The sequence below is a fragment of the Falco peregrinus genome, chromosome 1, assembly GCF_023634155.1.
Source record: "Falco peregrinus isolate bFalPer1 chromosome 1, bFalPer1.pri, whole genome shotgun sequence".
NCBI lineage: Eukaryota > Metazoa > Chordata > Aves > Falconiformes > Falconidae > Falco > Falco peregrinus.
Genome location: NC_073721.1, coordinates 94685822 through 94698951, shown reverse-complemented (window position 1 = coordinate 94698951; position 13130 = coordinate 94685822). Strand labels below are relative to the sequence as shown.

General features: G+C 38.6%; 1 protein-coding gene across 17 annotated transcripts in view; it reads right to left on the bottom strand.

Moving 5' to 3' along the window:
* MARK3 (microtubule affinity regulating kinase 3) overlaps positions 1–13130 on the bottom strand; it is a 64094-nt gene that overhangs the window by 43060 nt on the left and 7904 nt on the right. For 11 of the 17 annotated variants that reach the window (XM_055796154.1, XM_055796106.1, XM_055796115.1 and 8 more), the window contains exons 2-4: positions 12105–12143; positions 7407–7598; positions 1535–1588 (exon numbers count right to left, since the gene is read on the bottom strand). In XM_055796154.1, coding sequence (XP_055652129.1) covers positions 1535–1588; positions 7407–7598; positions 12105–12143 — 285 coding nt within the window. The remainder of the gene's footprint in view (positions 1–1534; positions 1589–7406; positions 7599–12104; positions 12144–13130) is intronic. The other 6 variants (XM_055796125.1, XM_055796144.1, XM_055796175.1 and 3 more) reach the window with 1 other exon arrangement.

The window sequence follows — 13130 nt, the reverse complement described above, 5'->3', positions numbered from 1 at the left end:
CTTCATAATCTAGTTACATAAATTGTAAATAAAAATGAAGTTACAATGGAGACACGAGTGGGCACTGAGCAGGCTGAAACCCAGAAACCAAAAGGCCAACAAAGCACACTTCCAGCTTGTGGCTTTGCCAGCTGAACACCTGTTACTTGTAAAAAGGTTTGCTTTGTACCTTAAAATGAGCTCAAGCTAGTATTATGGCCCAATCTCAAAATAACACCATTTGAAAAACTAAGATTTTACATTTTTGCCTGAAAAGGTGACCTCTCTACCTTTCTCTGACCATTCTTCCTATGCCCTGAACCATCCCTTTCACATCTCACAGCTTTTGTTTCTCCTCTAAGTGATTCAAGCACTTAATTTTTTTCAGGTATTCCAAGTTGCACAGATCTGCCACAGATCAACTTCATCTAATCCATCATATTACCTAATTTGCATTTCATTTCCTCCCTGCTTACCCAGAAATTGCCAATAACCTCAGGGATTAAGCAAAAAAAAAAAAAAAAAAAATCTAAGAAAACTGGAACCACATTATCTACTTTTACTCCGTCCACATTCAGTAGGAAGCTGCTACCTGCTCAGATGACAGAGCTTTCTTCCTGCATATTGTTCTTTGCCTCTCAGCAAACCATATGATGTAAGAACTTGTGTGGCTTTCCAATTTACTTTTGCACCATTAATTTTGATAAAAACAGTTTGTCACATGACCTTTTTAGTATTTGCATAAAATCCAAATGTGTATATTCTCCAGTTTACTCTAGTTATGCTATTTAATTTTGTTTGCAGGTAAGTTCTCTGTATTCTCTCATTCAAACAAATATTGCAAGGAGCTTTTTGTTATCAAAGTGCTCAAAAGTAAATAAAAAGCCTTTGACTGCAGCACTTAAAAGGACAGAGTCTAAGAAGTCCTAGGTAAAAGTAACATTTAAATGTACTTCCTGCAGGCACTCCAAAGCAGACTGGCCTGCTTGATGAAAGAGCAAGATTTATCACTACTTTCTGAAATAGATAAGGCAATACAACTGTAACAGCACATTAAGCATTTGAGGCTAGAGGGAAGAAACCAAAATAGCCATGCCTCAATTTGTTCCATAAAACTGCATCACCTCTCCTGCTGCAAACTACATTAAAGGTATAGACACTGCTTAGCCTTCAGTCCAGAGGCAGTATTTTCAAGGCTAGTTTAGGAGGACAAAACATAAGCTTTGTAAGTTTAACAGTGACCAGCATGAAGGAGAAAAGGGGGCGTGACACCAAACCACAAATGTCCTCTCCACAGTTAGCTGTGCTTGGGAGACACAGGAAGTGGCTAACATCACTGTTTTCTCAGTTTACAGCTTTGTACAAGTTCACCTTGAACAACTGCAGAGTTGTCAAAAATATCTGTTAGAAAACTAGTTATTAAACACACTAGTCAGATGCATGCAAGGTATGCAGTGCTTCACATTCTCCAGCACAGGCATTCAGGGTTAACAGAAGGAGGTGATAAAATGAAACAAGTTACAATACAGTTGAAAGATGAAATGTAAAAACCTACCTTTTGTAGACTAGTTGGGTTCAGCTGTGTTTTGTCAATTATTTTTATGGCAACCTAAAGGAAGAGTTCATAATCAGTATTTTCCGTATGAACAATGCAGCAATATTACAACATGGTCAAATCCAGTAACAGAAAACATGCAAATTACACAAAACTCACTCAAGTTTCTTCAGCAACTTATGTACTTGTATTTGAACTAAAAACGTTTGGAATTAATGCCTGAAGTGTAATTTGCTTCTACTGCAACAAACTAAACAGGAGAGTGGGAAAAAAATCTAATGTTTCAAGCATATTAAGGCAAGAAGCTCACTTAGTCTTCTGCTTGACATTAAGACCATCACACTTACTACAGGGGAAGCTCCAGCAACAGAGTGCAGTGTGCCTACAGATAATATTTACGCAGTATGATTACAGAACAGGTTACACAGTACTGACTGGGCATTGACAGTTTATGAAGATGCTTCTAAAAGCAGAGATTTCAGAGCAAATGAAAAGTAACTCCACAGAGATTTTGCAAGAACCAAGTTCACCTTTGGAAAGTCACTAATTGTTTGTATCAATTTGCTCCCTGACGGATATGAAAAGTATTGCTTGTACATCAACAAAAACCCACTGGCTGTAGTACAACAATTTGGGCAAGTTCATTCCTTTACTGGTTCTTTTTTTTTTTTTTTTTTCAGTAAATACTGCACAGAAATACTAAAGAACAAAATAAAAATTCCACAAAATAACTGAAAGAGAAATTCAGCACCATGGTAACTACTCAGAACCTGAAGATTTCAGGCAATGAACAGGCAACAGAGACAAGCTTCAGTGCAATGCAGTTTGGATATAGGATGAGTAAGAACAGGAAACTGGAATCTTTCTAGAGTTACATGCCAATTGGTATTTTTCCTTTCTAAATTAAAGACTAAACATACCAGAACAAACTCTACAGAAGCCAAGGAGATGGTGCCTCTCAAAGAGGCAAACTGCTGCAACTCAGCCAATTATAATACCTCACCAATACAAAGCGAGGGCTTTCAATCCTCCTTGAATTTTTGGCTCAAACAGTAGGTGCTGCTGCTTCCCATGCCACAGCTTCCACTTCCCTGCGTCTCTTGGTGCTGTCTTTGTCATCTCATTAACTTGGAGTTGGCCACATATGGAATTAAGAACATCTTACATCAAAGCAAATTTATTTCCCTATATTCAAGTGCAAAACCATGTGGATGGATCATCATGATGGAGAGGGTAAGAGGGGAACACAGTGTTCAACACTTGGGTGTATCACAGAATCATATGATGGATATGGTGCTTTCTGAAACTGAGATTTAAGATTTATTTTGAGCACTTCTAGATGCAAGATACAATGAGGCATCACCAAGAAGCCATCTAAGAATACTTTTGCTTCAGGGAGCATCTTCTCCTAAGGTATGCTACTGAAATTAAAGATCATTATTTCCCAAGGCAAATTTCCATTGCAAAACCTTGAGAAATCACTTCAAAAATACCAACAAGGAGATAAACACATTAAGCAACAGGCATTTTTATGTTAGCAGCTGTGTACGAAACCAGAAAGATTTTTATCTCTACTGTCACGCCTGTTGAACTATTGTCACAAAAATAACAAAGTTACTTATTTCCCACAATCTCTTATAAATCCATGCTGGATGTAGAGTGACCACTGCCCTCACCAGCAGCAGGTAACGTTACCTGAAAGTCACCTGGTGTCCCAAGACCACCCATGCTACAGAAGATGGCTGTTGGCTTGGTAAGCGCATTCCACTCAGAACAAGTTGTATTGTGTTCTGAGCTGTAGTATTCTGGTCAATCTTTGAAAGATGTAAACTTGTTTCAACCCATGAAGCCTTAAGCTATGGGGTTTCTGCAAAACACAGCTCACCTCTCTGACCGTGCATTTGTGTCAGATGATCAGAGAGGTCTCTGCCACTGGCAAACAAATTCAGCCCTGGAGATACAGGGAAGGTACACACCTCAGTTTTCTGAAAGGCAGACTCACAGGCCTATTCAGTGCATTAATTACAGCCTTGAAGGCAGGATGAATTTAGAGAATTCCTATAAACATGCATACTGAGAGTACAACGTGTTAACACTGATTTTGAGAGCTTGAACCCATCATCAGAACAAGGAGCAATTTCAGGTGCCTTGATAAGGTCTGCAAACCACAATCAAAGGGAGTCTGCCCTCAAGAATAGCTCTGAAGAAAAAGAAAATCCTCCATTTTACTAAGTGCAGTTAATAAAGCATCAAATTGCCCTCTAAAGCAGAAACTTTGTTCTCTTCACACAAAGTGAATCTGGAATGGTTTCAAGTATTGTGTGCTATGGCCAATGCTGGAGGAATGCAAGTCCACCTACACTGCTACACCACTGCATCAGCCATGACAGTGTGAGATTATTAGCAGAATTAGAATAAACTTTACTTTCACCATTCACAGTAACATGACTTAACGTATTCCCCCCTACATGATTTGAATGGGAGAGTTAAAGCAATCAGAAGTTGAGACACTGAGCAAATTGCCCGAACTGCTACTACTCAATGTTTTCTCCCTCTTAAATTTCATTTTTTCCAAGGGAAGAACAGAAAGACGATGACAATGGATCCTGAAAGAATCCTGTCTCAGTAGGAAACTTCAACTTCCTGGCTATTAACTGAACACATGCCTTTAACAAACAGAAGGATGCATTTATTTCTGGCTGCAATTCCAACCACCTCGGTAACGCAAAAGGTAGTTTTATCTTTTAGATTAATTTTGGCAAGTACAGAAAACCTGTCAGAGGAAATATCCTTTGATAAATTACAACGGAAAATACATGGTTTAAGGTCAAAGAATTAACAAAAGCAGATTTACAACTAAGATTCTTGGTTTTCAAAGGGCAGACAGACTACAAGTAATGCTCTCCTGGACAGAGGATCTCAAAGGAACACGTTTCCAAACATCAGCTCTAGTGCAGTGAAGCTAACCTGCCCTCCATATCTCTACAGCGAACAGAAGGCCACACAGTCCTTGGCAGGACAATTCAACCCCCTCAAGTTAGGCTGATGTTCTGATTATCCCCTGAAGAGCTAAATATTTTTGTAATTTGAGGCTGGGCTCTCACCATACATCCTGCAGACGCAGTAAAGATGGAGATGAAAGAGTCCTGGAATTTAGTTACTAGGGTTGGAAACACGAAAGCTCTATCTCAAGCAACAGGAAAACTCATAGGGAAGGACTTCAGATGTAAGGAGATGAGCAACTGCCCTAGAAAAATGGTTGAACAAACATACCCTCCTCCCAAGAAGTGACAGAAAAGTGCTGATCTGCTGCATGATTTAGAAGTTAATCAGTGCAGAGATATAAAGAAGGAATTGCCATAAAATGAAACTGAACCAGACACTTAGAAGAACATTAAGAATAGCCACATAGCAAGAATTTGAGGGTTCAAATACAGCAAAGATACAGCAAAGACGAAAACTCATTTAAGCGTGACTCCCAAAATTAAGCATTTTATTTTAGGTTTTGGTACATAAGATGGAAAAAAAGAATATGAACAAAGACAGGACAGCCAGCAGGAATGAGTGTGTAAAGCAGGAAATCACAAATTCAGGAAGATGAGTGCCAACTGGCTGAGGCCAGACTGAGAATATTACCCTAGAATTCTTAAGAGTTGCATGTTTAAAGGAGAAAAAAAAGAAAAAAAAATGCATTCTTGTAGCACGGATTTCTAACATCAAGAACAAAATGGCAACACAGGTTTAGACAACTTTTTTTTTCCTAGTAGAGTGATTTATCACAAAATTTTTGAGCTTGAAACTTGCAAGCAAAAAATAGGGAAATAGACAGAAGGGTTAAATACAACATATTTTCCTACAGTAAATTGTGCCCTATGGAAACACACAAGATATGACCACCTGGACTATTGTAAAGCCTCATCTAGGAAGATGCATGGAAATTACTGAACTAGATAAGCTGAAATGTGCACACAGCTTTTTTAATTAAAAAAAATGGCTAAAGAGATATCAGGTTGGAAATAAATGAGTAAGAGTTTTTCAAGGACAGGACTTGGGATCAGCCCTGTTTAATATCTGTATCAGTGGCCTTGGCACGGGAAGTCAAATTAAGTCTGTTGAAGGAGTTAAAAGGCACCATCAAATACAATGGAAAACTGATATAAACAACCTTGGAGATGAGTTAGCGAAGAAAGAGAGACTGAGTACAAGGTGCTGTTGCTGATCACAACCAAAAAAACATCTACGTGACAGCCATGAAAAAGGTTAGCACAATCTAAAGATTGATCCGATAAATACTTCTGTAAGGGCAAGGATAAATTAATGACACTGGGGAAACTGTTATCCAGAATATTGTGAACAATTCTGGTCATACACATCTAAAATATGTAATTATCTATGCTGTACACTTCACCTAGCAAGAAAAGAAACTTCTACTCATCTCACAAAGAAAAAAAAATGTTTAAAATACCTTCAAGATATTTCCATAAAAATAGTTTAATCGTTCCCTTCAAAGGAATGCCACTTATTCTAGATAACCCAGGACCAATGGCCACGTCTTGGAAAGTATTCATGCTCTGAACTGACTGAATGACATCTATTCAATGACAGTTAAAAGGAACTTAATACTTGAACCTTTCCAAATTTGGCCAAAGATTTTACACTGTCTGTTGAAATTTCAAACAAAACAAAACAAAAAAGCCAGAGGTCAACAGTTATGTGCAAGTAAAAGAAAATGTGCTTTAATTTTTGCAAAGCAATGTGTGCTACGATACCTATCTCCAACTCTTATACCTATAATTATAGCAAAGAAATATTCACCAAGTACTTGCATTTCCTGTGTTAAGTATCACTAAAAAGAAGAGGGAAGTTATGTGGAAAGCAAGTAGCCAAAAACTTAGTCTACAAATGAGCACTAACTTCAACACCAGAAGACAACTGTTTATCACTGTCAGCTTAAAAAAAAAAAAACTTCCCTCCCAACAACTCTTGTTGATGTTTCCTCTATTCCTCCTAGTGCTACTGAACTCCACATTATCTCAGAAAAAAAAAGAAATTCCCTTAGAGTGCTGCAGTCAGCCACATAGCCTTCCTTAAAAGTCCTTGCCCAGTATCAGCAAACATTTACTTCATTAGACAGGTTTGGCAAGAAAAGGTCAACAAGGTGCTTCTCGCTTTTTCAGTACATAGAGCTGCTATTAATAAAACAGCACCAAGAAACACCTTGCAACAAGCAAACAGGACTACAGCTCACCAAATCAGAACCATCATTAAGTGCAAGTTACAAATTACATTGCAATGGGATGCAGAAACTAATTACAGAGCTGAGTTAGACACTATAAAGCGATACAAGAAAAAGCTTGTCTCTACCACACACCACTTCCCAAGGCTGCCCTGCACTGCATATACTAGCAGAACTCCGGGAGAAACATTGTTTTTGCAAGAAAATACTGCATTTGGGCTACTCAGACCATAATCAAGAAGATACATTAGTTCTCATTCCTGACTTCTCCTCTAATATGGCTCTGCACTACAGAGACACCAAGAAGCAGTCTTTCCAGGCAAGCTTATTTAATTGCTAAATACTGAGCTCTTTTTTGAGAATGGAGGATTTAGTAGAGAATTCTAGCAGCAAACTTTTACACAATTCATTTGGACAGAAACCTGTCAAAAATACAAATTTAAGAGACCATTTTCAAGAGAAATTGTTTTGCAATCATTACTTAGGAAAAACAGTCTTCCGTTTCTCTTCTTTTCTACATCAGTGGCAATATCTCCAGTGAAATGTGCTAAATGTTCACAGACTTAGATGATGCTATTCTAAGACAACCTTCACACCTACTGCAGTTCACTACTGTTTACACCCATTCCACTTTACCTCTCTGCCAGTTAGGATGTGCCTTGCCAGTTTTACTTTTGCAAAGTTCCCCTTTCCAATTGTTTTAAGGAGTCTGTAATTTCCAATATGTGGCTGCTCATCTGCGCAGGAAGCTATAGAGTTCCTGCAGCGAGCTCCAGAGCGCCCAGTTCGAGAGGAGACCTCCTGCCGTCCATCTCCATGGGACGTGTGCTGCAATAAAAACATACACAGATAAGGCAGAGAAATAAAGACAAACACATCAATGATGAGAAGCATACAACATTCAAAAACACTAGCAAATCCTTTGAAGAAACCCTCAAAGGATCCAGCTCAAACTTCAGATTCAAGCTGAACCTTGTTCTGATGGGGTCAAATAAAGAGGTTCCCAGTTCACAAAACAATATCTATTTCATCACCTGGTAAATACAAAGTGTAACATCACCTGAACTGCAGCAATAGTTATGCGTTTTTGAGTAACTTGTGTGGACTGCCGAATCAGTTACAGAACATGGAGATGTTTGATATTATTTCTCATTTGCATTACTATGCCTAAATAGAGCAGGAAAGCCTTTGGAAAGGAGATATGAACAAAATTTTTCAAAAGCACACATAGTAAAATGTTCGCCCTTATCAGACAGTTTAATACTACCAAGAAAATAATAAAAGGTGGGGTTTTTTTCTGTTGTACTAGACTCCTGTTCCTACAAAATATTATGACTGAAAATACCCAGGATGGCCGGAAAACAAGTGAAGAAATCTTACCTAATGTATAGAAACCTCAGATATTAATAGGCTGAGCACCAGTTACAGAGATCTGAGACACTGTCCGCAGTCTGCTAAGTTCCTTTCAGTTTCCCAGAACAGCTATTAATTGTAAAGATGAATGGGTATACCTCATACCTGTAAGTCTTCATTAGATCACACGGTTAATATAACAGTAAAGTATTTTTTTAATTTCCTGACCGCCTGTTTATGAAAAAGCAGGTCCCTTCATGTTCTCAACTCATGGTTGAGGTCTATACCCCAAATTTACTAATTAAAGTATTAGTTAGAAATGCTCAGTACTCTGCAAATGTGGAGTAAACATCTGGCTACACAGAAAATGACATGCTAAATTCACAGTGATCCTAGAAATCCCAGATCTCACTCTTCTGCTACTACTCCTCTTGCTGAAACCCAGCAGGGACAACCCAAAATCTGGCATACAGCAACACAGTCTGAAAATCACTGTCGCATAAGGATGCAAGATTGTAGCTCAAGAGCCAATAACCATGGTACAAGCACAAATGAACAAACCCATGCTTGCATGACACTTGGCAAGTTCCACACTCTATTTAATAACCTGATGTAACCTTGTGACCATATACGCTGGCATCTTAAGTTCCTTGATTTGTTAATTTGAGTGCAACAGCTGTGACCAAATTATTTTTAAAAACACATTCACTTCACCTAAGAAATACTACTGATGGAAGTCTACAACAACTATTAGAAAATTGTTTCAAAAGTTACCATTTTAAAAAAATACATACATACACACTGTGCATATAATGTTTTAGTATCAATCTGGCTTTAGCTTCTCCTACTGCCTGGCTACTGCACTGTTGCCAGGTTTGTACTTAATTACTATGCTCACATACACCTTCACTTTAATAAGTTACTTGCTTAGGCTCCCTGAACATGCTGCTGTGAGAATAATTAAGGAGACATTTTTGTAGATCTTTTCAGAACCCACTCCTATTTTGCCAGCATCTTTTTGTGGGGCTCAGGCTAGAACTGGATATGCCATGCCAACAGTAGGTGCAGCAGGACTAAACACAGAGACTGTATCTTCTGGTCAACACCCCACTGACTTAAACGGACAGAACTAGCCTTCTTGGCAGAAGACCATCTGTATCTGACCACCCAACATTGACCCTAAGACTTTTTAGAGAATTATTGCTTCCCATTCCCTTTCCACACATGACTTTAATTCCTGCTTCCTTACATGCATGATCTCACATTTAGCTGAGGTGAAATGCAGAGTCTCCATACATGCAGGTTATTACATGTTCCTGATGATTGGCACATCCTGTCCTATTTAATATTCTAACAATCTTTATCCTGGTTTTCAGGAGCAGTAGCATACATTTCTTCCAAACCACTAATAAACTGACACATGAACAGGAAGCACACCCGTAACAAGATCCAGTAAAAATTCAATGCTTAATAACAATTCATTGTCCTAAATATCTCAAGACCTGTAACAACTGCATAAGTGCTTATTAGCCAACAATTCTCAAGGAGAAGGATGACAAAAGCAGTCACCCAGCTGAAGGACCTACAGAAGTCGGTGAAATCCTCTATTAACAGCTTCACTGTTTTGCACCCGCTTAACACCAGGCTGGCGCTGGTTGTTCAAGCCATTTTAGTTACCCCTGTGTGTACTGGCACAGTAATGCCAATTCTCTGTACTTCCCTGAACTGTGACTTCTAACAAACCTTGAAGCACACAGAACTCCTCCGTCAGCTCCTTTGGTACCTTCTAGTGTCAAATTATTCAGACCAGCTAGAAAAAAGCAGCAACTGCTGATGCTAGATGCTAACATCCTCCTACCTTGCTACCCCCAGCAATCAGGGACTGGAATGTCCTGTACAGGGCCATGAGGGTATTTCTTGGATATATTAGAGGAAGGCTCACTTTTAGTTCAACTACAGCATCTCAGGACCACAGCTGTACTACTTACATTGTGTTACACTGAGGTGATAACCCACCTCAGAAAAAGCAGGGTATCAGAACTACTTAGACTACAGCCCTTTCACACCTGGGCATGTAGCACAGGCACACAAGCTGGCTTCAGCAGGAGCCAGCCCATTTCCAAGTACGACTTAATAGCTTAGGCTCTTCAGCAGACATTCAACAAGTAGGTTGCTTTTGGAACCACACAGCTGACTCTGAAAACAGAGTATTTGCATCTGCGCTGTCTTGTGCTTGAACTAAAAAAAACTGTGTTAGACCTGAGCTAGCTAATGAGGCAGGTGAGATGCGGCATCAGGTACCAAGTATTTGCAAACCAGAGAACCTGTATGCAGGTTCTTCAGAACTAATCTTACTCATATGTTATTTTATATAAATAATACTAAGTAAAATAAATGTTTTGTTGTATTAACTAATTCTACTCCACATAGTAAACCACCCCAGTTAAGATATATTGAGAGCTTCACTGTCCTCTGTTGAGAAATGACTTCTGTGTCCTTTCATTTTTTTTCCATACATTCTAGTTTTGCATTTAAAGGGAGGAATTAGCAGCTGTGAATTTATTTGGACCAGCATTGATAAATTTAACACAATCTCCTTGTACAGTGGTTTGCATTTCCACCCTAATCCAGAATATTTCTTGTCAAGAATATGACCTTTTTTCAGAGGTGGCTTTTGAATATCAAGCTGTGTTTTCCTAAGCAGTTCAGTTCTCTCCAAATGACTTGCTCATATCCATGTTTCACTCTGTAGAAATCTGTCTATTTGCAACCACATCTAGTTTGGACTTCATTTCACTTCACATAACTAAATCTATCAGCAAGTTCTTCCTCTGTCAAATAGAAGATTATCATATTGAACAGAACACAAGCTTTCTAAGCAGAAAACAGATTCCCAGTTTTAACATGAATTTTCTTTTGCTTATGGAAATAAATGAAGAAGAGGGCTTGGTAGCATACGGTACTAAAAGGCATAAACTCAAAACTGAGTAAAGTGTTTCTCCGACCAAAATGATTTTCAAGAAGCCATGATAGGTAGATGGGAAGCTAAATGGTGTAGGCAAAAAGAAGCAAAAATATAGATGGTCCAGAAAAAGTTCAAGTCACGCACTGGCTTGTACAGCATTACCTGTACTGTGCTACTTCCCAGGGTAGTTTCTTCAGCAAACATTAACAGCTCCAATCTCAGCCAAGAGAAATAGTAATAGCATGCTGTGCTCTCTAAATTGAGATGCAGGTCATTTGTCTTTTTCCCAAGCAGACCCTCAACTCCGCAGATTTGGTCTTCCTCACCCCCTGACCCCCAAAGATTCTGTTCAATGTCAGGCTTATTTCCCAGGTCCACGTTTATATGACTTCAATAAGAAAGGGAGTTTGTGTTAAAAACACAAGCATGTGTTTATTTGTAGTAAGTTTCCATACATTGTGGTAGGTGAGCTGTATCTCCTGGACATGCATTCTGCATAAGGGTAACACTTGTTCATGACACTCACTGTGGCTAAGGGACTCCCAAAATACCTGTCTTTAAGCAAAGACAGACCATTATACTGCAGACAGGGAACTGAAGCAAGGAGACTGGGTTCTTTGTGTGGCTTCAGGCTAGCCAGAGTCACCATGTCTTTTAAGAGAAAAGTCTCCTGAAATCCACTCATGACAAGAAAACACTTGCTTCCATATCTTGACATGCATGAGGTTTCATTTCAAAATCTTTTAAATACTTTAAATGGCGGTTTGGTGCATATAGTGGAGGGTACCCTGAAAAACTATCCATTTTCAAGCCAACAAGACAATCTCTCTCAAAAAAAAAAAAAAAAAACACAAACCAAAAAAACCCCAGCAAACCATTCTCCTCCACCCAGCCCCACCCTGGTATTACTCAACCCAGAAGGAAATGGCGTAAAACATCTCCATTTGTGAGAGACCTTACTGCGAGGGAGGGACTAAGCCCAAGACCAACTATATTTGGAACAACGCAAAACCCACCTTTTCACAAAAGCTTTCCCCCAATGATGAGCCGACATCCTTTCATAGCCAGATAATGATTAGCATGAAGAGAAAGAAAAAGAAAAGAAAAGAAAGTAAAAAGCAAATGAAGTATGAAGGTGCTGGTAACTGAAATCTTTTTGGTAGATGTTAGCTTTATCCAGTATCTGTATGATTAGAGAATATCTTAACATTAGGAACACACAGGGCAGAAGATTACTAGCATCAAAGTTCTTATACTGGTTAAGGTGGTCCCAAAAGATAAGAAAAACCTGGAAGAGACAGAATCTGATATCCATCCGAAGAGCTGAAAAACATTAAGCAATTAGAATGCCCAAGACCTTCAAAAATCCGTGTTTATTTACAGCAAGTAGGAAGCTTTCTTTCTAAAACAGGGAGGATAAATAGTATCAACATTTTTTTAAAAAAAAGCATTAATTTTAAGCAATAGCGAGAACTACTTTCACACCAGCCAGATTAACTAATAAAATGTAACCTTACAAAAGTCTCTAGGAATGTTTGTTACTTTAGCTGTTACCTCAACTTTGTATGAAATGCTACAAAGTGATACAGAATTTCTTGGAAAGCTGTCAGACCAGTAACAATGATGATATCCTCATTCGATTCAGCATTTTTAATTATTGTAAGAAAAAAATTGTACTTAAAGCCTATTCCTTACAATGTTAATGATCTAACCATTCTAGGACATGATGAACGTTTGAGAAACTAAACTGCTTCGCTACCCAAACCTGGGCACACAACATACAAACACATGGCAATTTCTGGCTGCACACTCCCCACCAGCACTCTATTTATAGAAAAACTTACCAGGAAACATATCAGAGTTTTTTAAAAACACAAAAATATTTTTAAGTGAAACATGTGAAGGCAAATTTCACTGCACCCCTTCCTAACAATGTGTTCTATTTTATTTCCCATTCATCATTAACACTTCAAGAACATACAGACTGCTGAGTACTACTCAGTGTAAAAGAAAAAAGGTTAGCCCTAAGGATATTCACAAAG